At 46.5% G+C, this 25,070-nt stretch overlaps 1 protein-coding gene across 1 annotated transcript in view; it reads left to right on the top strand.

Annotated features, from left to right (window-relative positions):
- Window positions 1-2,659: 2,659 nt before the first annotated feature.
- The window catches only part of TSC22D3 (TSC22 domain family member 3), an 81,069-nt gene continuing 58,658 nt past the window's right edge, over window positions 2,660-25,070 (top strand). The window contains exon 1 of the mRNA XM_036740377.1: window positions 2,660-3,515. Coding sequence (XP_036596272.1) covers window positions 3,181-3,515 — 335 coding nt within the window. The 5' untranslated portion in view covers window positions 2,660-3,180. The remainder of the gene's footprint in view (window positions 3,516-25,070) is intronic.

Genomic DNA, 25,070 nt, shown 5'->3' with positions numbered 1-25,070 from the left:
TTCGGACTCCGTTAGATTGGGGTAAGGGCAAAAACGATTCAGTGGAAATGGAGACTTGCAAGATGTACGTAGATTGAGATGGACCCCTTTGAGCCATGGACCTGGGAGTAGCCAGTGCGGGGGGACCAACATCAGTGATAGAAGTCCATTGTTGCACACGTAGACTGTCACTTGGGAGCACCCTTATTCTCTCCTTGGATCTCCCCAGGGGACCTTCTTCTCCCACGTTCACATCTGAGTCGTAGTCCTTTCCTGTTGTTCCCCCCATCTCCCCCTCATTCCCTGGCCCAGATATTTCCTTCTGCTTTCCCTCTAATGTCCTCTTCCCCATTTCTTTCCCCCAGTGCCAGATCCTTCCCCTGGTATCTGTAACTCTTATAGTAGCAACCTGTGGGTTAAGGGGCCTGGCTGCAGGGGGGGAGGGAGGAGCTCTCAATTCTCCCTGTGAAAGAAAGGAGTCTGCCTAAGGTGGGGAGGAGAACCTGCAGCCTCAAGGCCACATGCAGCTCTCTAGGTCCTCAAGGGCGGCCCTTTGACTGAGTCCAAACTTCACAGAACAAACCCCCTCTAGGTCCTCAGGGGCAGCCCTTTGACTAAGTCCAAACTTCACAGAACAATAATAAAAGGATTTGTTCTGTAACACCTGGACTCAGTCAAAAGGCTAAACTTGAGAACCTAGAGAACCAGAGAACCCAAAGGTTCCACATCCCTGGCCTAAGGTATTGCGTAAAACAAATCCATTTTCTTTTTAGCATTTAAGTGTTTTAAGGTCTCAGACCCTATGGCACTTGGCTGATGTCCTTCTTGGGAGCAGTCACTCTCTAAGGCCCCTTTTCTGTTCCTGGGGTACATATAAGATGGAGCACAGACAGGTACAGGGTCTGTTCACTGGAGTGATCCACCTCCCCAAGATGGCTCTCCCATCTTATACCTTGGCATAAACAACCTCCATATGAGAACATAGCAAGAACTGGAGATCCTTGTTGGCCTTAAGACACACTTACCATCCTAGACTAGTCCAGAACAATCAGGGTTGTCTGAGCCACAAGACAGACAGGCAGCCCTGGCCATCCCACCATGGCTCACCCCTGGATCACATGGCCCTGTGCTCGATTCTAGAATCAAAAATATTTTGTTGGTAATTGATGGTTGGTAATTTTAGGGGATAGGGTGCTGAACTGGGAGTCAGAAAGATAAGGGTTCATAGGATCTTGGGATCATAGATTTAGAGATCATTGAGTCCAGCTCACTCATTTTACAGATGGGGCAACAAATAGAGCTGTTAAGTGACTTGCCTAGGATCACACAACTAGTAGTTGTCTGAGGATAGATTTGAACCCAGGCCTTCCTGACTCCAAGTCTAGCACTCCATCCAATATACCATGCTGCCTCCCAATTCCGCCATTGATAGATAACCCTGGGTGACTTAACCTCTCTGAGCCTCAGTTTCTTCATGTATAAAATGGGTATAAGAAGAACACTTATCTCATAGGATTGTTGTGGAGACCAAAGAGGAATGGAAGCATATGTAGGGGACTTTTTAAACCTCAAAGCAGTATCGAAATAGCCATTATTATCATTATGATGACCACACAACTGAGCACACCTGGGCGTGACTGGGCATTCAACCTTCCTTGCCAACAGGGCAAAGTTGAACCTAATAACCCAGAACAACAATAACACAAGTGTCCCCCTTTTCCCCCCAACAATTTGGTCCAAAATGTCATGGCTTGGTGGGGTGGGGGTATCCCCACTTTCTTTATTGCTTGCAGCAGGGAGACCCATGGGGGTGTTGAAAAACTGGAGAATAGCATTTTGGGGGAACACTTGTCCATTTTTTTGATAAGAAGCTTTCTCCAGGGCTGTGGTAACCCCAGGGAGAAGGAACCTGGCATTCAGGGACAAAACCCCTGTAGCCGAGCAGGACTTTGGGTCTCAAACAGGACTCCAGGTTGCTTCTGAAGCTCTTTACTGGATTTCTAGGCTGTGCTAGGGCCTGGGGACCATCGCCTCATGGGGAAAGAGGGGCTGAGGCACAGAGAACATCTTTATTGAATAGAGACTTTGCCACAGACAGAAGCAGTCCATCACGTAAGAAGCATTTATTAGGCACCTTCTGGGTGCCTGACACTGTTCTACATGCTGAAGATAGACAAAGAGCAAATATTCCCTGCCTTTAACCAACCAACAAGCATTTATTAGTGCCTACTATGTGCCATGCATCGTGCTATGTGCTCGGGCCCGTAGGAGTGAAGGAGTGAAATATTCCCTGCCCTTCAGGCGTGCAGGGCTGGGGCGGGGGGCTTCTCATCCCTCCTGCTGCCTACAGTCAGTCCTGCTTCCTTCCTCTCCAGGGACAAGAAAACCCTCAGTCCAGGCGGGGGCAGCCAGGCAGGGGTGGGACGGGAAGGGAAGGTTGCCTGTGCTTTCTGAAGGAAGGATGTGACTTGGCTAGTGGCAGAGGGAACCGTGAGCTTGGACAAGGGGGTCGGGAAGAAGAGAGCAGCCCCGAAGCCCCTCGGGGTGGGGGAGGCGGGAGTGCGGAGCGGGGCTCTGGGCTGCGCACCGGGCCGAGGGACCTATAAACAGCTGCTGCCAACTTTCTTCCTGCCCTCCAGGAGTGATTTACACGCTGTCATAGCCCTCTGGTGGCTCTGCAGTGCGCAGCGCTTTCTCGCGCGCGCTCTCTCTCTCTCCCTCTCTGCTCTCTCTCTCGATCGCTCTCTCTCTCTCTCTCTCTCTCTCTCTCTCTCTCTCTCTCTCTCTCTCTCTCTCTCTCTCTCTCTCTCTCGATCGCTCTTGCGCTCTCCCTGGACCCAGGCACGAAAGAGCCTTCCCCTCTGCCTCTTCTCTCCTCCCCCCACCCCAGCCCCCGCCCCCTCCCCAGACGCGCCTGGGAGTCTTCCCACTGCCGCTACAGGTCCAATCCTGAGTCTGGGTGTTAAGTTGAGAAACTTGGGCTGTCTGTTTGGGGGCTGTGGCACCAGTGAGCAGAGCGGCAGCCGCAACAGCAGCAGCAGCAGCAACAGAGCGGCAGCCGCAGCAGGGAACCGGCAGCCCTGAGGGTCGGCTCCGCGGGCCACTGAGTTTGGCCCCTCCGAAGCTCAGCGAAGAGCCGGGGTTTCCCTCGGGAACCGTCTGGGCGCAGCTCCCTCCAGAGCCGGCCCTGAGCAAGCCACGATGGCCCTCTCCTCACCTGTGGGGCTGGACTGCTGCACCTGCTGCCTGGACCTGGCCAGCCGCAGCGGGCAGGAGGCCGGCGACAGCGGCGACGGCAGCGGAGGCGACGGCACCGGCGGGGGCACCGGCGCCATGGCCAGCCCCAGCGTGAGCAACTTTCGGCAGCTGCGAGAACAGCTGGCGTTCGCGAACCTGAACGCAGACAAGCTGAACAGAATCATGAGGCAGGACTCTCTGGAGCCAGTGGTCCGCGACCCCTGCTACCTGCTCAACGAGGGCATCTGCAACCGCAACATTGACCAGACCATGCTGTCCATCCTTCTCTTCTTCCACAGGTGGGTAAGCCTAGAATCCCTTAGCCTCGCTCTGTGGCATTAGGAGGTGGCGGGGGGAGAGGACTGAGGAACTGGCGCTTCAGGAGGCCTCGCCTTAGAGCGGGATAGGGAGCCCATTAGGGACCACTAGTCGGGCAACCTCTTGGCGGGAATTCAGGGATTGCTTATATATGGCGTCTATACACACTTCGGGCAGCCTGGGGCGAATTTAGGGACCCTTTCTCAGAATTATGTCTTTAAACCCATAAAATAATGTATATGGTTACAAAACAAACCAGTTATGTGGGAATATAATTATGGAAATAGTTAACCAGCCCTTCCCTGCTCCCAATTCACAGACCCCAGGTTAAGAACCAGTAGAGTGAAGGGCACGGGTTGGGGTGGGGTGGGGTGGGGGAAAGACTTGGAGATTTCATCCGACATTGTCCTAAATTGTACCTGCAGTGGTTGTCTTCGGCTGGGTTGCCAATCTGCCTTCCTACATGATCAAAAGACTGCGTGGGGGTTCTGGTGCCCTTGGGTTCCCACCTGTACCACTCTAGAAATTTTTCTCCCCAGGGTGCCTTTGGGGAGTAAGTACAGCAGATATCCTAGGATTCCAGATCTAGGGCAGGAAGGGTCCTCAGAGGCCACCTAGCCCAAACTCTCTCATTTTACAGGTGAGGAAACTGAGGCCCTGAGAAGTGAAGTAACCTAAGAGGCCATCTCATCTAACCCCTTCATTTTACAGATAAGGAAACTGAGCCCACAGAGGCACATTAACTTTTCTACCAGCATAGGCTCAGAAATCTCTAGGAGGGGTTCTTAATCTTTTTTGTGCCATGTCAGTCAGGTGAAGCCTATGGGCTTTATTCTCAGAATCATGTTTTTAAATATATAAAAATCAAATCCATAGGACTACAAAGGAAACTAATTCTATTGAAGTACATTAATCAAAATGTTGTGGGTTTTTTTTAAACCACGTTCATGGACTACAGGTGATCTAAAGCTGGAAGGAACCTCAGAAGCCCTCTAATTCATTTCCTTGATTATAAGGAAATTGAAGCCCAGAGAGATTAGAGTAACTTGCCCAAGATCAAAGATCTAGAAGTGGACAAACCCTCTGAGGTTACCTACTCCTAATCTCTCCTTGTACAGATCAGGAAACTGAGGCCCACCCAGGTTAAGGAATTTCCCCAAGGTCATCATGCCAGGATGGGAATCTGAAAATTCAAGCTGAAACAGCAAACTGGCCATGACTTTCAAGTTCAAAGTTGATACACCTAATAGATGAAAAGCACAAATTTGAAGCAAATAGGTGCAGGTGTACACGAGGTGGGGTTGGGGGGGGGAGGGAAATTATCTGGGTCCCTTTGATGCTCTGGTTATAGGACAACTGAGGTGGGATGGATGGGCATTGAGAATGGTGACCGAAAAAAGCAGACATGTGGCTCTCAAACCCTGGGAGAGAGCCTAGGGGCTCTAGGCTCTGTGCACAAGAGAAAGTTGAAACCAAAGCCTGCTCAGCATGCCTCTGTGGGGCATGCTGAGAGGTCCTGCCAGGCAGACTCTAAAGGGACAGGACTCTCATGCCTGAGAAAAGGCTAAGCTGGAAGCCCTCTCACTGATTTGGGAGACGGCCCCCTTGAAAAGCCAGTGCTGGCCAAGTAGGGGGAAGTTGAGCCTCATGCAAAAGGACCATCTCTCATTCAATGTGCTTATAATAGGGAGAGAATCCCAGCAACTTGCTGCCCCCTCACCCAATTCCTGAGTCTCTCTCCTGTTTTCAGCACTCTGAGGCATGCTCTGCAAGGCAGCTTAAGAAGGGGCCAGACCTCCTAGGGATTGCTGAAGCTTTATTGGCATTTTCCCTCCATATAGACATGACTGCAAAGAGTCAGATTGGCACCAAGGAATGGATTGCTGTGGCCTGGTAAAAAGGGAGCTGGGTTGGGGGGAGGGAAGATGTCTTAAGACTTCTTTCTCATGATTCACTCCATTGATCATGGTTCTTCTTTACAACTTGACTATTGTGTAAATATGTTTAATGCCAAGGTATATGTAGAACATATATTGGATTCCATGCTGTCTTGGGGGGAGGGGAGAGGGAGGGGAAGAAAATTTGGAACTCAAAAACCTGTGGAACTGTTATAAACAAAAAATAAAAAAAATTAAATATAAACAAAAAAAATCAGCCAGACATCAACTATGCCCCTCCAAAGGGGAAAAATCTGAATCATGAATAATTCATATGGAATATAACATAAAAATAAAGTTGTTCTATATTATAGGACAAAATAAATAATATGATAAATATTTTTTAAAAAGACTTAATTTCTGGACCTAGCTGGGCCAGTGACAAGCTGTGTAACCCCTTCTCCATCCTGGGCCTCGGGTTCCATACGGTCCCTCCTCACTCTGAGATCCTCCAGCTCTATGTTCATGGCAGGGGCCAGGCAATCCACTGTAAAGGCAGTTGGCTTTATAAGGGGGATACCACTGCATGTACCCTTGCAACCTGATGAATGGGAGGGAGACTTCCAGGAGTACTTTTAAGGTCAAAAGATTCTTTTGCACTGGACCTGAAATTTTATTCATGAAGGGAATTCTCAGTGAGAAAACTCCTTTCACTAATGTATAGGGGCTTAGAGTCTTGGAGAGCAGAGGGGCCACTGAGAGGGGTCTCCCAGCCAGGATGTAGCAGTAGAGGACTCAGACCCAGGACTTCCCTACTCAGAAGGCCACTCTCTACCCACTATACAACACAGCCCCTCTTATGCCCAAATAAAGGAATAAAAAGGCTCGTCTGCAAGGCTTCCCTTAGCAGTATCCCTTCAGAGAGAAGGACATGGGGCAGGGCCCCCCCAGCTGCCACCCTCAGGGTGGGGTAGCACATGAAGCACGTCTAGCTTCATCAAAGGCCGACTCATCTTAGCATTCAGTGCTCTCCCAATTGCTACATTATGGCAGCGAAGTAACCCAACCAAGGAGAGAGGCCACTGGGGACAAGTCCTCATCTTGGATAATTATATAAAGGAACCAGTCCTGCAGACCAGCATCCCAGAATACTTAATAGAATCATTCATAGTCACTGATCAAACACTGGTTATGATCAGAGAGTGTCCATGGTGAGATCCTGAACTTGGGCCAGGAGGTTGTACCCTTTTTGGTGTCCTGGCCCCTTGGGCAGCCTTCTCAAAATACAGTTTTTAAATGTATAACCTACATAGGATTATGAAGGAAACCAGCTATTCAAAATAGTTATCAACATTTTTTTTTTAAAAATGAATTCACGGATCCCGGGTTAAGAGGTAACACCCATTCAGTGAATAGGCCTCTTTAAGAAGTGAGTCAAGGGATGACCCCTTTAATTAGAAGGCCAGGGCTAAACCCCCAGGTCTCCTCATTCAGAGTCTCCTGCTCTTTTCTCTATATCACACTCTCCCTTGGTCTCTATTCCAGAAATCTAGGATACCAGGAAAACTTCCATGGGCCAAACCCCACCCTTGCCCTAGTCAATTCTTTGATCTTGGGTGGGCCTTTTGACCAGAATCTGAGCCAGTACCCCACTGGACACCTCCCCCCACCAAGAAACGCTACTGGATGGAAATTGAGGTGAATCTTTTTGAAGATTTTGTTCCTGGTTTTTCAAAAGGAAGTATTGGATGGTACTCATCAGGGGTTCTTAACCTGGGGTCCATGAACTTGTTTTTTAAAAAAATGTTGATAACTATTTCAAAGAGCTGTGTAGTATAACCGTGTGGTATAGTGGATAAATCAATGGATTTGGAGTAAAAGAATCTAGGTTCAAATCCCACCTCAGCCTTTGTGTTACTGGACAGCTTAACTTTACCAATATCCCAGATTACAAATTATTGAACTTTTATCTTGCTAAGAACTTAAGAGAGAGATGGGCATTGGGGATACAGAGATGACCTCTCGTACTTTAAATATTAAATTTTTATTGACAGCTTTTGTCTTCTCCATTTCTACATATATCCATCTCCTCTCCCCATCTTCTCTTCATTCATCCCTTACAACAAGATTAAAAAGAAAAGAGAAAAAGAAATCAGATCAGCAAAACCAACCAACACAACTGAGTCTGATGGTATATAAACTATTCCATATCCATAGGCCCCACTTAATGGCAGGAAGGAGCAACACTTCTGAGCTGGGTCACTATAACTGTACAACACTGCTTCATATTTCTTGCTGTTGTTGTCTTTTCCATTCACATGTTACGGTCATGGTTTATATTGTTTTCCTAGTGCTACTGACTTGGTTCTGAATCTAAATCACCCCATACTTCTTGGAGTTCTCCACATTTGTTATTTCTTACAACAAAGTAATATTGCATTTTATTCATAGACCACAATTTGTTCATCCATTTCCCACTTGATGGGCATCTGCTTTGTTTCTAGATCTTTGTTAGCATACGTTCTGCTAGGAAAATTTGGGTGCATATGGGACCTATCTTTGACATCCTTAGGGTATATTCCCAGCAGTGGGGTCAAAGGACATTAGGCTTTTTAAAGCCTAATTCCAATCCAGAATGATAGGACTAATTCGCAGATCGACCAGCAGTACATTAGTGTGCTTGTGTTCCTTCTGCTCCTCCAACATTGACCATTCCCATCTTTGCCAGTTTTCTGGGGAGGGGGCGTATGTGAAACTTTGGAGGTGTTTTTATTTGAAATTCTCTTAATATTAGTAATTTGGAGAAATCTTTGATTGTTAATAGCTGGCAATTATTTAAGAATTATTTGTTCATATCCATTGACCACTTATCCAATGGCTCTTGTGTGTGTGTGTGTGTGTGTGTGTGTGTGTGTTCTCTATATATCTTGGATATAGGGACCTTAGAGATATTTGATACAAATATTTTTCTCAGTCAAAGGTTTCCTTTCTTAGCAGCACTGGTTTTATTCATGCAAAAGATTTTAAATTTTATCTAATTGATATGATCTCTCTTCTCTTTTGTGATCACCTCTATCCCTTATTTGGTTAAGATTTCTCCTCCTCAGCCATTTTGAGCTTAGTTGGTTTATGGCATACAATGATGGTCTAAACCTAATTTATACCAAACTTCTTTACAATTTTCCCAGCAATATTTGTCAAATGGGGAATTCTCCAAATAATTTGTGTTAACAGGTTAATTGGACACAGGGTTATTGAGTTCATTTGTCTTTGGTTCTTCCTTTGTCTAGTCTGTCCCATTTTTTACTTTTATACTTTTTTAACCAGGATCAAATACTTTTGAAGGTTACTGCTTTATAATACAATTTGAGATCTGGAAGTGCTGTTACTGCTTTATAATACAATTTGAGATCTGGAAGTGCTGTTACTCTTCATTCCCATTTTTTTTTCATCGTTTGCCTTGAGATTCTAAGACCTTTTGTTCTTTCAAATAAATTTTACTAGTTTGTCTAACTTTACAAAATAATCTCTTAGTAATTTGGTATAGCATTAAATCTGCAAATTAACTTACAGTTGTTCATAATCGTGAACAATGAATATCTCTCCAATTTTAATGTCATTCTTTATTTCTTTAAAGGGCATTTTATAATTGCATTTATATGTCTTGAGTGTGTCTCAGTAGATTGACTCCCTGATATTTTATGTATTTTGTAGTTAATTTGAATGGGATTGCCTTTTTATTATTTCCTCTTAGATTTTGTTATTGCTGAATAGAAATCGTGTCTTTAATTTGTAATCTGCTACTTTACTGAAGCTATTAATTGTCTTTTTTGGGGGGAGCAGGGCAATTGGGGTTAAGTGACTTGCCCAAGGTCACACAGCTAGTAATTGTGTCAAATGTCTGAGGTCGGATTTGAACTCAGGTCCTCCTGACTCCAGGGCCGGTGCTCTACTCACTGCACCACCTAGCTGCCCCTATTAATTGTCTTAATTAGTCCTTTGCTGATTCTCTTGGGTTTTCTAAGTAAACCATCATTATCAGCAAAGAGGAATAATCTTGTCTCTTCTTTGCCAAAGCTTCTGTCTTTAATTTATTTTTCTTGTCATTGTCACTGATAGTCTTTTTAGAACTATGTCAAATAACAATGGGATTACTTCTGTACAGGGTGTTCCAAAAGTCTTTGTGCAGCTTTAAGCTTTGGTTGCTTAAAACTGCACAAAGACTTTTGGGGACACCCTGTATTTATTTAGGAAGCTTCTCATGTTTTCCCATTGCAAATAATATTTGCTTTGGGTTTTAGATATATACCTTTTCTATCACAATAAAAAATTCCCTTTATTTGCCCATGCTTTGTAGATTTCTTTTTAAAAACATAAACGAACATTGTATTTTATCAAAGGATTTTTCTGCATCTATTGATAAAGTCACATGGTTTGAGATGCCTTTCTTTTAACATGATTAATTATGTTAATTGTATTTTTTTTAGGAAGGAAGGAAGGGAGGGAGGAATGAATGAAGGGATTTTTTTTGGAGGGGGGAAGGCAGGGCAATTGGGGTTAAGTGACTTGCCCAAGGTCACACAGCTAGTAAGTGTGTCAAGTGTCTGAGGTTGGATTTGAACTCAGGTCCTCCTGACTCCAGGGCTGGTGCTCTACTCACTGTGCCACCTAGCTGCCCCTAATTGTCTTAATGTTGAACCCTCCCTCCCTGATATAAATCCATCTTGGCCATAGTGAAAAATTTTCTGGATATATTGTGGTAGTATTTTTGCTAGGATTTTTAACAATTGTATTCCCATTGATGTTGGTATATAGAGAGGAGGGGGAAAATACACATTGTTACAAATACAACAATATCTGATATCGAACCATGGAAAACCATACCTCTGCCCCAATTCCTTTTTGTTGTTTAGCTGCTTCTATGGTTCCAAGAAGATACCCCCAGACTCCAACCCAAATCTCACAGCAAAGCAGCAATGGCTTTTTGGAGGTAGGCTTCTTAATAGTTTAAAGATTCTGAAGATATAATTGAAACTCAGATTTGCATTAAGGTATCTCCCCTGACATTACAGCCTACATGCAGCATCCATGGGCTGTTTGCAGGTTTCACAAAATCGAAGACTCCCAGAATCCCACAACTGCATTGCAAGAAGGGCCCCCCAGAAGTCATATATCCCAATCTATACCTGAAAAAAGGATCCTCATGCCTGCTAAATGATTTTTTTAAGACATCTAGGGTTTTTCCTGCTGATGAGGGGATGGGAGCAAACCACATTCATTTTAACCACCCAACTTCCCAAGATTCAGACCCAGCCACCAGGATCTAAGAGAATGAGAAGAAACAGATCATAATCTTGTCAGGAGGCTTAGGTTAACAGATACTTCCATCCCATCATAAAAGGGGACACAGGCCATGGAGTCTTTTCCCATTAGTTTTGGGGGTCCTGTCCTTGGCTGGCAAAATCAACAGTCTGCCCTCTACTTTACTTGGGTAGATGGAAGGGGAGGGTTACTGTAGCAACATGGAGGCAGGTCAAACCAGTCTGGCCTGGACTACTCCCTCCAGAGAGGGAGCTGGAGCACCCAGGGAATTGGGGCACAGACCTATCTTTCTAGCTGTCAGCATTCCAAGTCCCCATGTGCTGAGGTTTCCTTAACAAGTAGAGTGTGGGAGATGTGAGGCCATTTTCCTGTTGACGTTACACTGCAATGACCTCTTATGGTTAATCTTAGACTGCTTTGTGCAAAGACACCTTAGAGCACTGAAAAAAGCAAGCCGAGGATTCAACTCTGTCCTTAAGGTCTACAACAGGAGTCTGGAGGCTTGTTCAACCTTACACTCTCCAAGGACAGGGAGCTCCTTATCATCTAAGGGGCCCAGAGCAAGGCCTACCTCAAACATCTTTGTCCTTTCTCTGAAGGACCAGACCAGTGCAAAGAAAATGAGAACTGGAAGAGGGGAAAGGGAGGGGAAGAAAAAGGGAGAGTGAAATGGAAACCCAAGGGGAGAGGAGGGTGGAGAGAGAATGTTGCCCACTCTTGGCAAAAAGAATGAAATGGGAAAATTGCCCCCATGTAATGCAAAGGGTTGGTCATACAATACAATAGAATTTTATTTGGCACATTTAAGGTATAGCACTTTGGGACACTCCCCAGCTAGCACAGTGGGTTCCTCAGACAAGTTTACCTCAAGTTCAAGATATTCTGTAGGTCTGCAGCCACTCAAAATAATAGCTCAGGAGCCCCCACTGATGTGTTTACTTTTGCTAGTCAGCCAGAGGACACAATTAGGTCAAGGCAAAGGCATTTAATGAAATAACACAGTAAGAAAAGTAGGAATAGATTTTTCCCCTATAAAACTAGGGCACACTCTTCCTCAAAGACACTATCAGTGGGAAAATAGGTACATATGTAAGGTATGCATGTGGAGAAGGTCACATGTAAAGAACACATGTCTAGATTGCACATAAGGAGAAACACACACAAAAGGAACCAAGGCAGAGACAAAGGGGGTGAGAGGCTGGAGATGATGTATAGAATTAGAGAGGAGAGGGTGCTCTTGGTGAATGGCCTCAATTTTTAAAGCATGAGGCGAGGTCCTATGCTGAGAGGAAGGAGGTGGGGTTGGTGGTGTGGGAGACTTGAGGAAAGAAAGGAGAGATGCTAAGGGGAGTAGGATCAAACATCAATCAGGATAGATTAAAAGACCTGTTGTGTAGCATGGTGGACTGAATGAGATTAGATAACAAATGTGTAGTGGACCTAGGCAGCACCATTGGGTAGAGGAGTAGTTCAGGCCTCTGAGGCTTCAGAATCACTGCTGTTTCCTGATAACTCTGGCTTTGCTCCCCACTAGTGCTGTGCAGTCTAGGCCAGGCTAAGCTCTCTGCACTAGGGTGGGAGTGGATCCTCACCTGCATTATTCTGTGGGTCCCTTGGGCACTGCTATACTAGGTATGAGCTTGTGTGGCTTCTCCTTTCAGCTTCTGACTTCAATTGGAAGGCTTAACTGAGGTGCAGCCTCTTCCCCTTAAGAGGAAGAGTGAGCTATCTCATCACTCTTTGAGTGTAAAGCCCCAGAGCCTAGTGCTAGAGCTCTCTTTGAAAGACAAAGCCCTAATATACCCAGGCACTGGACCTCAGTGCCACCTGTAGAGCCTCCCCCTCCCACTGCCACTTAGCAAGCTCTCCACCATCCAAATAGATGGTCCACTTCCTGATCCTCTTCTGTTGGGCTTTACCTATTGGACCCCACCTCATTCTCTCTCCTTCTCAAGGAGTTCAGTACCTGGCCTACAAGCATCTCATCTAGCTGTCAGCTAGTTGGCACAGTGGACAAAATGCTGGACTTGGAATCAGGAAGACCCGGGTTTAAATTCTGCCTCAGATACTTACTAGCTGTGTGACTCTCGGCAGGTCACTTAACCTATCTGTGCCTCAACTTCCTTATCTGTAAAGTGGGGATTACACTAGTACCTACCTCCCAGGGTTGTTGTGAGGAACAAATGAGATAACATATGTAAAGTGCTTTGCAAACTTTATAGTGCTATAAAAATGCTAGCTATTGTTGTTATGCCTTCTTCCTTTCCTTATACTTGGGGACCCAGTTCATCAACCACCTTAGCTCCCATGACCTTCACCTTCACTCCATACAGCCACACACAGGGATGATCATACCATCACTCCAATCAGCACCCACAAGTGTTTGATCTCTACAAATCACAACTCTGCTGTTTCTCTCCCTGAACATAATCTCCTACTCTTCCATCTCTCACTGTGCCTCAGCTCTCCTAAACCTGTTCTCCATGCTGACCACAGCCTCCACTCCCTCCACTGCTCCCTGCTGTGCAGATCATCACTCTTGCTCTGGCCTCTCTTTCTTCCTTTCAAAGTTTTGCCCTTCTAGTTAACCTGTGCTGCTTCATACCCTTGAGTCTCTCACTCCACTGTCTTATCCCTTTCCAAATCCCAACCCTGGATTACTGCCACCATGCTCCTCATCCATTCTAGCTTGAATGCTGCTGTACTCTGAAGGAAGAATTCATACAATTGGGCCAACGTTTGTTATCTAATCTTGGTCGGTCTCCCACCACTACACAGCAAGCCTTTTAATCTTCCCTGATTGATGTTTGATCCTACTCCCTTTAGCATCCGTTTCAAACTTTGCTGTCTTTCCTCAAGTCTCCCACACCACCAACCCCACCTCCTTCCTCTCAGCATAGGACCTCGCCTCATGCTTTAAAAATTGAGGCCATTCACCAAGAGCACCCTCTCCTTTCCAATTCTACACATCATCTTCAGCCCCAACCCCCCCACCCCCACATCTCTGCCTCTGCTCCAGTCTTGGATGAAGAAGTGTCATTTCTCCTGGGGTCCGAAACCCCTCTACTTCATGACCTTGATCCCAGGCCCTCCAATCTCCCCTGGAAGATTGCCCCCAAATCACTCCCCCTTCCCCTGCCCCATGCACCTGCTAATCTTTAATCTCTAGCTCCTTCCTGCCTGCCTACAAGCAGACCCAGATCTCCTCCATCCTAAAAAACACATCTTTAACTTGATCCTACCAACCCTACCTCAAGCTATATCTCTCCTCTCCTTAGCAGCTAAAGCCCTAGAAAGAACTGTCTACACTTGTGTCTCCACTCTCTCACTTCCCACTTCTCAACCCCTTGTAATCTGGCTTTGGACCTTAATACTGAGACTACACTCACCAAGGTTACCAATGATCTTTTCACTGGCAAATACAATGGGCTTTTTTTTTTTCAGTCCTTGCTTCTTCTTGGCTTCTCTCTAGCACTTAGCATTGCTATCTACTACCTCTTCCTAGACAATTTCTCCTCTCTGGGTTTTCCTGACATTACACACACACCCTCTCCTCTCCCTCTCCGTCTCCTTCTCCCTCTCCCTGTCCCTGTCCCTGTCCCTCTCCCCCCTCCCTCTCTCTCTTCCTCTCTCCCTCTCTCTTCCTCTCTCCCTCTCCCTCTCCCCCTCTCTCCTCTCCCTCCCTCTCTCCTCTCTTCTCTCTGTCTCTCTCTCCCTCTCTCTCTCTCCCCCATTCTCCTTTCCTTCTCTCTTTCCCTCTCTCTCTCTCCTCTCCTTCTCTCTCTCTTTCCCTTTCTCTCCCTCTCTCTCTTCTCTCCCTCTCTCTCTCCTCTCCTTCTTTCTCTCTCCTCTCCTTCTCTCTCTTTTCTCTCCCTCTCTCTCTCCCCCTCTCTCTCTCTCTCTCTCTCTCTCTCTCTCTCTCTCTCTCTCTCTTCCTCTCTCTCCCTCCCCCTCTCTCTCTCTTTCTCTCTCTCTCTCCTTCTGTCCTTCTGTAGTTCAAGTCCTGCATCATCAACTACCTACTAGATATTCCCAACTGGGTATCCTGTAGACATCTTAAAGTCAAGATGTCCAAACCAGAGCTGTTTCTCTTTCCTTCAAAACCCTCCCCTCCTGTTTTGTCAACTCTCCCTCCGTACTCTATCTCACATCTACTCCCTTATCTGTCTCCCATGTCACTGCCACAACCCTAGTTCAGCACTTATCCCCTCTCATCGGGATTATTGCCCCAGCCTCCTATTCAGTCTCCCTACAAGAGCCTCCTATTCAGTGTCCCTGCATTCACTCTCCCTGCTCTGCAATCCAATGCACATGGCTTCCAAAGTGATCTTCCTAAGGGCAGATCAGACCATGTCACTCCCCTGCTCTAAAAAGCTCCAGGGCTTCCCTGTTGCTTCTGGAATCAAATCAAAGTCCCTCAGGTTAACATTTGAAAGGCTTTCCTATTCTGGCTCATTCCTCCTCTTCATGTACTCCAAGGCCCACCCAAAGGAGTTTGCTTGCTATTCTCTACACACAACATTCCATCTCCCACCTCCACACATTTATAAAGCTTATCTTCTCTCCTCCCTTTCACCTCATAGAATCACTAACTTGATTCAGAGTTCAGCTCAAGTGATGTCTTCTAAAGCATGCCTATCCCGATGCCCCCTCCCCTCCCTATTGCTAGCTCTTTCCTCCCAGAAATGCATCTGTAATTCATGTTCACCACCCCCACCTTCCACACACAGTAAAATGTAAGCTCCACTTGAAGGCAAGGCCTGTTTCTTTTATGTCTTTGTATCCCTAGAGCCTGACAGAGTGCCCAGAACTAAGAGTGGCTTAATAGATGTTTGTGGAAGGAGGGAGGGAAGGAAAGAGAGAGAGAGGGAAGGAGAAAGGGAAGAAGGAGGGGAGGGAGGGAGAAAGGAAGGAAGGAAAGAAGGGAAAAGAAGGAAGAAAGAAGGGAGGGAGGGAGGAAAGGGAGGGAGGAAGAGAAGGAAGAAGAGAGGGAAGGAAGAAGGAGGGAGGGAAGGAAGGAGGAAAGAAGGAAGGAAGGGAGGGAAGGAAAGAGAGGGAAGGAAGGAGGAAAGAAGTAAGAGAGGGAGGGAGGGAAGGAAGGGAAGGAAGGCAAGAGGGAAGGAAGGGAAAGAGGAAGGAGGGAGGGAGGGAGAAAAGAAGGAAGGAAGGAAGGAAAGAAGGGAAGGAAAGAGAAGGAAGGAGGGAGGGAGGAAAGGAAGAAGAGAGGGAAGGAGGAAGGGAAGGAAGGAGGAAAGAAGGAAGAGAGGGAGGAAGGGAGGGAAGGAAGGGAAGGAAGGCAAGAGGGAAAGAAGAAGGAAGGGAGGGAGGGAAGGAAGGAGGAAAGAAAGAAGGGAAGGAGGGAAGGAAAGAGGGAGGGAGGGAAGGAAGGGGAGAAGGAAGGAAGGGAAGGAAGGTGAGAGGGAAGGAAGGTGAGAGAGAAGGAAGGAAAGGAAGTTTGAGAGGGAAAGAGGAAGGGAGGGAGGGAGGGAGGAAGGAAGGGAGGGAGGAAGGAAGGAAGGAAGGAAGGAAGGAAGGAAGGAAGGAAGGAAGGAAGGAAGGATGGTAGGAAGGAAGGAAGGAAGGAAGGAAGGAAGGAAGGAAGGAAGGAAGGAAGGAAGGATGGAAGGATCTTCAAAGGTTTCTTTAAACCTTGGCTAGAATGAGGGTTTCCTCCCCAGCAAGGTAATTGCTTGCTCCAGTTGCCAGTCCCTTTGGAACATGAATTGAGAGCTGCCCCAGCTAACTAGTGCCTTTAGGCTTAAATCTGTTTTTTAACCTAGACTATCCTGGTCACCGAGGGTCATGTTTCTATCAGACTTCACTTTGTCCAATGGAATCAGAGTGCTTGACTTCAAACATGGCCTCCACTACCTACTACTCTCAGGGGAGCTCTGGGATGCAGAAGAGGCATGAAGGCTTTGCAGAGATGGGTGGGGTCTCACTCATATAAGCTGGTTTCTCTTCTCCGATGCCTCAGGCAGCTTGCATGAGAGACAGAAGTTTCCAGGCATAGCCCGTTTGTTTGTTTTTAGCTAAGCTGAAAAATCTCAAGGTTTTTCTGGACTAGCAGAAGGGGCAGAGAGGTACCCCAACCCCTCCCCACCCCTAAGCCATCCCCACCTCATTCTGTCTTGGCCTGTCATGGTGCTGGCGTTTTCACCATTAGAAAGCAATTTCTATCAGAATGAAAATGCTCCTGGGGAAGAGGAGCTGTGATTTGGGGGGAGGGGATGTCCTCTTCCCACTAATGCTAGCTGCATCCCTGGACACATCCGTGACTTTGAGAGCTGCTGCGGCCAACAAATCCATCACCTGGTCCTTGGAGGACAGACATATAACGCTTTCCATCATCCCAGGCCACCTTGAAGCCTTTTCAACTTCAAGGCCTCTATTTATTTAGTTAGTTAGTTAGTTAGCTGGAGGAGGGAGCCTTGACCTGTGATTTCATTGCTATAGGGAATTCCTGATGTGAAAACTCCCTCCACCAGAGCTGATCAGCAATTCATCTGTTATTTACAGGGCTTGAGAGTCAACTGAGGCAGCAAGAGGTTAAGTAACTCTCCCAGACTCAAAAAGAAATAGTCTGTGTTAGAGGTAGGACTTGAACCTAGGTCTTACGGACTCCACGTCTGCTATTAGTGCCTAACCTTCAAGTCATTACGAGCCATTTAATAATTTACTTTGAATGAATTTCTCAGCTTCCTTTACATATCTGAGCTAGCTAAGGGCATAGCTTTATGGGAACAGGATGACTAAGTCTGGCCAGGGCCAGAGGCAGGGTCAGGCAGCAGGCAGCATGGGTAGATGGTATGAGGACTCGGGGATCCTGGGGGGCTGAACAAGGACAGGTGGGAAGGCAGCAGATGCACATTGGCTAATTTGGCTGAGTTGCCCACTTGGGTCATTTGGTGCTTTACATTCCCTTCCTTGAGGGACAGGCTGCACTGTCTTCTCCCTGTGCTCATTTTGGGCCTCTCAGATGTTTTCCTGAATCCTTGACTCCAGGTTGAGTGCGGAAGTAGCCCCAAAGGCTAGGAAGGAAGTCTGGGCCGTGAGGACTGAGGTGTTTGCACCAGACCAGAGAAGGGCCCCCATGTCTTCTGCTGCCTGCTGGGGCTGTGTTATTGGGACTAGGGTTCAACAAGAACATTCTTCCCTTGTGTAATGCACCATTCAAGAGAAACTGCTGCCAATGTCAGATTATAGCTCTGTTCGATGACCAGTTGGAGTGGTCACCAGGCCAGAGAGAGGGTTCTGAAAGATGGATTCCCTTTGGGGTTTAGGGACAGATTGTGCCAGGCTAGTGACGAGCAGGAAGGGACAAGGGTCATGGCTCCACTTCAATGCAGTAGCATTGAAGTGTCAGAAGACCTGAGGCGCAGCCTTGGATGAAGGCGTAGTTAATGCCTTGGGGAAGCAGGGCTGGAGGAAGAGCAGGGGATCAAAGATGCTTTCCACCAGACCCTACACCAAAACAATAGAGCTAGGGATAGCCGAGAAAATGGATACCTCTTCTTCTCCATTGCCACCAAAGCCATGCAGTGACCTCTACTCTGCTCCCTGCCCCCCACTGCCCTCCAACTGCTAGAGTGGCATAGCAGGTGCTTTGGGCGATGGGGATGGAAACAGGCTGACCTTCTGCTTGGGATGGGACAAGCACTTGGCAAAACTGGGGAGGAGAAAAGATTGGGAAACTGATGTCTGCTGCCTTCCCACCCATCCACTCCCCCTTCCGGCTGCAAACTGTGACCCAGGGTGGGTACTGGATGCACTACCGTCCTGCATGGAGCTGAGGACTGTCAAGCCTCTTTGTTCCATAGCTCTATGGGCACACAACCACACAACCCTGAGCTTCCTTTTCCCTGTAGTCAAGGCCTACCTGAAGAGAGGCAGTGTGGTTCAGTAGATAGGGCACAGGAAGATCTGGCTTTATATCTTGCCTCACTCTAAGTGAGTCCCTTCCCCTTCCTGGGCTTTAGTTACCTCCATGATAAAATGAAGAAGCTAGATACGATGGTCTCTGAGGTCGCTTCTCATAGCTCTAGAGCTATGATCCTAGCAGACACCATAGGCGGCCTTCGTCAAAGAAACTTGCCTTCCTCACCAAATATTTGCAGTTTGGTATTCAGCTCATTTCCTCTGCTCAGGGGAGATGGAAACCATCTGGTAACATCTTAGGAATCTGGCCCAGCTTCCCCCTTGAAGGACCTTCCAGGTGGAGGATCAGTTAAAGCTGGAGGAGGGAGGGAGAAGTGAGAGGAAGGGAAAGGGTGCCAGGGTCTTCTTCCTGCCTTGGCCTGTTCCTCTCCAATTCATCCATCCTTCAGCTTGGTTGGCAAGGCCAGACTGAGAGGCCTGACCCAGGCTTTAGCCCTATGGTATAGAGACACATTGCAGAGATTCCTCTGGTGTTCTGGTTGGTACCAGCCTGGGTCAAGTTCACGGTGATTTCAAATAGACAGTCTCATCTGGGTGGTTTGCAAGGAGCATCCATAGAATCAAAGAAACATTCCAGGCTTCAGTGGTGCCACACATGCCTCTGGAAAAGCAAAAGATGAAACGGGATGGGCTTGGTTTATTGGGGAAGGGTGGAGATGCCATGATGGAACAGGCTAGGGTCTGATGATAATGGCACTGTTGTTAATGAGGGGCACACCAATACAAGGATAGCAGGTGGCAATGGGCCCCTCAAAACTCTCAGGCCAAGAGTCAGAAGTAGGGGTCCCCCCAAACCCCCTCCCCTGCATCTGCTTCTTGTCTTTGCTGCTGTTACTGAGGGTTAAAGCATCTGATGCCCAGGGACCTGTCAAAGGGATGCACTTGCCAATGCGGGGATTCCAAATCTGTTGACCTTGAATTCTGAAAGTCACCAAGCTAGCACAAGTACAGAAGGGTTCTCCACAGTTTTCCCAGCTAAGCCTGAGAATTAGGCTTCTGGCTCAGTGCAGTTAAGCCCCCATGGAAGAAGGAATTGACTTAATCTAATCAGCTAATCTGCCTCCATTCTCTTCACCACCACCCCCCTGGTCCCATTAATCATCGATTTCATTTGCTCAAAGATTGTTCCTGAATCACTTAGTCCTCCCCTTCCCTTTCTTCTCCTCAGTCTTCACTTCCATTAGCCAATGTAGGCTAGAGGAAAAGGGGACTGTACTTGTAAAATAGAAAAAAGAGGCAGAAATAAGAAAGCAAAGGACATGAGAAGGAACTGCAGGTCCATGACTCACCTTGAGGCTAGGTCCATGACCCGAACTCAAAGCCAATGTTCCCATGGTGACAATGTGACTTTGTCCTCTGATGATGGGGAGGTCCATCCTCAGCATCCTTAGGACTTCCCCAAGGACCTCCACTGCCAGAGCTCCATCTTGTTCATAACAAGGGTCCTTGAGTACCTTCTGGGGGAAGTGGTGTAACAAGAAGGGCCAGCAAAGCCCCGATGCCACAGTAATCGGCAAGGAGACACAGAACGATCCTTGTGCCTCTAATCTCTCACTGGAGGGGAGCACGACTTCTCTTCTTCCAGTGTCCTTGCCTTCTTCAGGCTGTACCCTACCTTTGAGATTGAACTCTCAGTCTTTCTGCTCACAGCAAAACATTTTATTGCTCCTAGAAGACTTTGATTAATTATGTTCAAAATGAATTACAGCAATCTCTTTTGTTTTTAAATGACATTTCCAAATATACCCCTCCACACTCCCCTACCCAGTGAGCCAAAACAAAAACCAAAAAAGCCATTCTCTCAAACAAACCTGATGGTATATCTACTAGCTCACACCCATAGGCCCCCACCTCTACCAAAGAAAGGGAGGAGATGCAATTACTTCTTCTCTGAGGTTCAAGCCTGGTCGTTATAATTACACAGTGATCAGTTTCTGTGGGCTCTTTTTGGGATTTGGGGATTCTTTCCATTTCCATTCTTAGAGCCATCACGTCTGTTGTCTTCCCAGTTCTTATTTCACTCGGCATCCATTCCTGCATCTCAGAATTCTTCAGATCCATTCTTTCTTATGGTGCAGCAATATTCCATTGCATTCATCTACCAGAGTGTGCCTAGCTGTTCTCTCCATTGGATAGGTACCTGATTTATCCCCAGTTGTTTATTATCACCAAAAGTGCTGTTATGAAGATTTGGGTGTATATAGGATGTTTAGCAGTGAGATTCTAAGGTGCATTAGAATACTATGCTTGAAAAGGGACTAGGGGTGGGGGACCCTGTACATAATGTCAGACTTTTGATGTGTTGGTTTGTTTTTCTGAGCTGGGTTTTTAAAAAAATCTTTTTCATTCTTTGTTCTAAGGCAGGGGTGGGGAACCTGCAGCCTCGAGGCTACATATGGCCCTCTAGGTCCTTGGGTGCAGCCCTTTGACTGAGTCCAAGTTTGACAGAACAAATCCTTTTATTAAAGGGATTTGTTCTGTGACCTTTATATTCAGTCAAAGGGTCACCCTTGAGGATCTAGAAGGAATTTGTTCTGCGAAGTTTGAATTCAGTCAAAGGGCTGCCCTTGAGGACCTAGAGGGAATTTGTTCTGTGAAGTTTGAATTCAGTCAAAGGGCTGCCCTTGAGGACCTAGAGGGAATTTGTTCTGCGAAGTTTGGATTCAGTCAAAGGGCTGCCCTTGAGGACCTAGAGGGCCGTATGTAGCCTTGAGGCTACAGGTTCCCCCACCCCTGCAAGGGATGGCTCTCTATGAGTTCGAAGGAGAGAGATACATTGGGAAATGTTGGTAAGGTCAATAAAAAAGATATCAATACATTTTAAAAAAAATTTCAAATGCTCTACTCTATCAGCTGTCCCTTCTCAAGGTAACAACCTAGGTTGTCCTTTAGTGGATGGCTAACACACTTCAAGCAAATAAGCCACTTGACGAATAAGTATAGACAATTTATTGAGCATCTAGTATGCATTAAACAAAAAATATCCAATGTCCTTAGTAGGGTCTGTGGAACATACGAGAGAGGCAGCTTAGCAGAGAAGCTGAAGAATTGGCCTTGTAGCCAGGAAGACTCAGTTTGGGTCTCACTTCTGATATATCCTGGCTGTGTGACCCAGGGCAAGTCACCTAAACTCTCAGTGTTCTAGGCAGTTCTCTAAAGTTGAATTCGCAGAGAAGATGCCAACTTTCACTGGTAGATGGAGTTTCCTCACCTGGAAGTTCCCAATGCTAGTGAAATCTCAGGTCTAGTCCCTATCTATGTCCCTCTAGAGTATACAGATCAGGTCAACCAGCATTTATTAAGCACCTGCTATGTGTCAGGCACTGTGCTAAGCCCTGGGGATACAAAAAAAGGCAAAACAGCCCCTGCCTTCAAGGAATCCACGATCCAATGGGGGAGACAACATGCAAACAACTATGTACAAAAAATATATTGACAGGAGAAATTGGGGTACTCTCAGGGAAAGGACTAACATTAAGGAGAACCAGGAAAGGCTTTTTTTGCAGGAGATAGGATTTTATTTGAGACTTGAAGGAAGCCAGAAAAGCTAGGAGTTGGACATAAGAAGGGAGAGAGTTCTGTGCATGGGGAACAGACAGGGAAAATGAATGGAGTCAGGAGATGGAAGGTCTTGTTGGTGAAACAGTCAGGAGGCCAGTGTCATTGGATCACAGAGTACATGGAAAGGAGTAAAGTGTAAGAAGATGGGAAAGGCAGAAGGGGCCAAGTTGTAAAGGGCTTTGAATGCCAAATATAGGATTTTAGATTTGATTCTGAAGGAAATAGGGAGCCCACTGGAATTTCTAGAGCAGTGACATGATCAGACTTTACATTTGGAATATCATTTTGATGACTGAGTGGAGAATGGACATATCTGAGGCATGGAGACCATTCAGACTATTGCAATAGTCTAAGCCAGAGGTATTTGTACCAGGGAGGTGGCAGTATCAGAGTAGAGAAGGGAGTTTATGTGAAAGATGGTAATAAGGTAGAATGATAGGACTTGGCACCTGATCAGATATGAGGGATAAGAGAGAATGAGGAGCTGGGGATGACACCTAGGCTGTAAACCTGGACAACTGGGAGGATGGCAGTGTCCTTAACAGTACCAAGCAAATGAAGAAGAAATGGGGCTTGTGGGGCAAGAAAATGACTTCAGGCTTAGATACACTGAGTTGAAGATGTCTAGGAGACATCTAGTTTGAGATGTCCATTAGGCAGTTGTAGATCAAGACTAGAACTCAGGAGACAGGTTAGGGCTGGACAGATCTAAAAATCACCAGCAGAGGGATGATAATCAAATCCAGGGGTGCTGATGAGATCACTGAGAGAAATAGAGGGAGAAGAGGAGAGGGCCCAGGTCAGGGCCCTGGGGGACACCGATAGTTAGCAGGCATGATGGGGGGGGGTGGGGAGGATCCAGCAAAGGAGACCGAGAAGGAGAGATCATCCAGGCAGGAGGGGGAACAGGAGATAGGAGTGTTATGGGAACCTGGAGACAAGACAGTAGCAAGGAGAAAACCAAGTCAGAAGAGTGATTAATGCTAAACTGTAGTCTTCCCTAAAATGGGAATAGGAGTTCCTCAAAGAGAGAGCTCCCTGAATGGATTCCTCAAGGAAAGTATTTTGGCATGAGAGGAAGTATCCTTCGAAGGATATGTAGGATCGAGATCGTTTGAGAGGAGGGAGATGGGCATTTCAGGTAAGAGTACCAGGTGAGGCAGAAATGATTCTGTTCTCTCCGTGTGTGAGAATCTGTCCATTTTATGGGATGAGGAGAAGAGGATAGTTAGTTGGATTTCCTGTCCTTCTCATCCCTCCTAGGCTAGAATACTGACTTCGAGGACTTTAATGAATAAGAGAGAGAAGAGACCTTCACGCTCCTGGCTAAACTCACCCCCTGAACCCTTGGTTGAGCAGGAGAAGAGTAATGGGATAGGGAAGAGGGAAGGAGTGAGCAGAGCTGGTGAAATTCAACTTCCATGCCCCTCCCCCTCCTCTCCTGGCTCCTACATAGCCTTCCCTGGATTCAGTGGCCTCACCTTCTTCAGGCTATTCAGTATTCAACCTTTCTGTTAGCAACATCTGTTCACAGTTAAATGTCATCTTTTTTAAATTGGTAAATTCCATCCCACTAAGGCAGAAATAGGATGGGCAGACAGGGATGTAGCATTGACAGGCCCTTCCAAATCAATGCAATCACAGAGCCTTTTGAATATGTGAGTAAAGTAGAGATAATTGCCTAAAAGTGGCAGAGAAGGTGCTAAAATGCCTGGAAAGAAATGAAGTCTTCACCAGAATCTCCCTACATCAATCCAGTACGAAGAAACCAAAACCCTGAACTGGTAACTCCCAAGATGGAGGAGTTCTGGAACTACCATGGCAACCCCAAAGAATGACTCTAGAAGGGTGTCGAAGACAGACCAGTAGGGGAAATATTTAAAGGGAAATTCTACTCTTAGATCTTCCAGATCACACCAAATAGTTGACCATTTAATATAAGGTTGTCCCTGATGGCGAGGGTGACCAGAAGCCTTTGTGTGCCCCAGCTGGACACCTGACAGCATTCTGACATTTCGATGGCCTGAGATATAAATTTAGAATAGATTACAAATGTCATGGATTTATCTGTGTTGGAAAACTCCTGGCATGTGACCTGGAGAAGGTACAGAGAAAGACAGCTATGATGATTGAGGAGATGAGAGGGAAGGGACAAAAAAAGACTGAGAGTAGTTGAGATTAAAGCTTATAAAATAGTGGAGCTGGGAGTAACCATGAACTTGTTTATGTGACAGGAGGCCTGCTTATGGGATTGGTAGGAATCGTGAGGTAACCCTAAAAGAATTGGGGTTATTTATCCTGGGGAAGAGGTGATGGGATGAACAGGGGAAGGGGAGCGGTTAACAAACATTTTCAAGCATATGAAGAGTCACCTTTTAGAAAGGACAAAAAGAGACCCAAAAGAAAGCCAGCACAAACGACATCATGAAGGATTTAGATTAGCTGTCAGAAAGAATTTCTTGACAAAGAAAGTTCTTAGACCCTGAACTAATTTATCGGTGGTTACATGGTTGTAACTATAGAAGGGGTGAAATCCCTCTGGGACAGTAGGAATGGTACACTGTCTAAAAGTGTCTGAGATCCAGTTGATAATTTGGGCAGGAGGACGATAGAGAGAGACAATGGGAAAGACGGGGGTGGACCAACTCAGCGTTCTTATGAGCTAAGTGGAAAAGCAAAACTGTTGGAAACAGCAATCTATATGGAATATTTGCAATAGGTGAAAGTACTTTTGCAGATCTTTTTATAGTAAAATCTGGGAAATCTTTCGAGGTCATTAAAACCAGGATGGCGCCTTATATGTCTGGTATGCTTTGGGACAGGAGGGATTGGGGGCCC

The sequence above is a fragment of the Trichosurus vulpecula genome (genome assembly GCF_011100635.1).
Source record: "Trichosurus vulpecula isolate mTriVul1 chromosome X unlocalized genomic scaffold, mTriVul1.pri SUPER_X_unloc_1, whole genome shotgun sequence".
NCBI classification, from domain to species: Eukaryota; Metazoa; Chordata; class Mammalia; order Diprotodontia; family Phalangeridae; genus Trichosurus; species Trichosurus vulpecula.
This window is presented reverse-complemented; position numbering and strand designations above follow the sequence as displayed.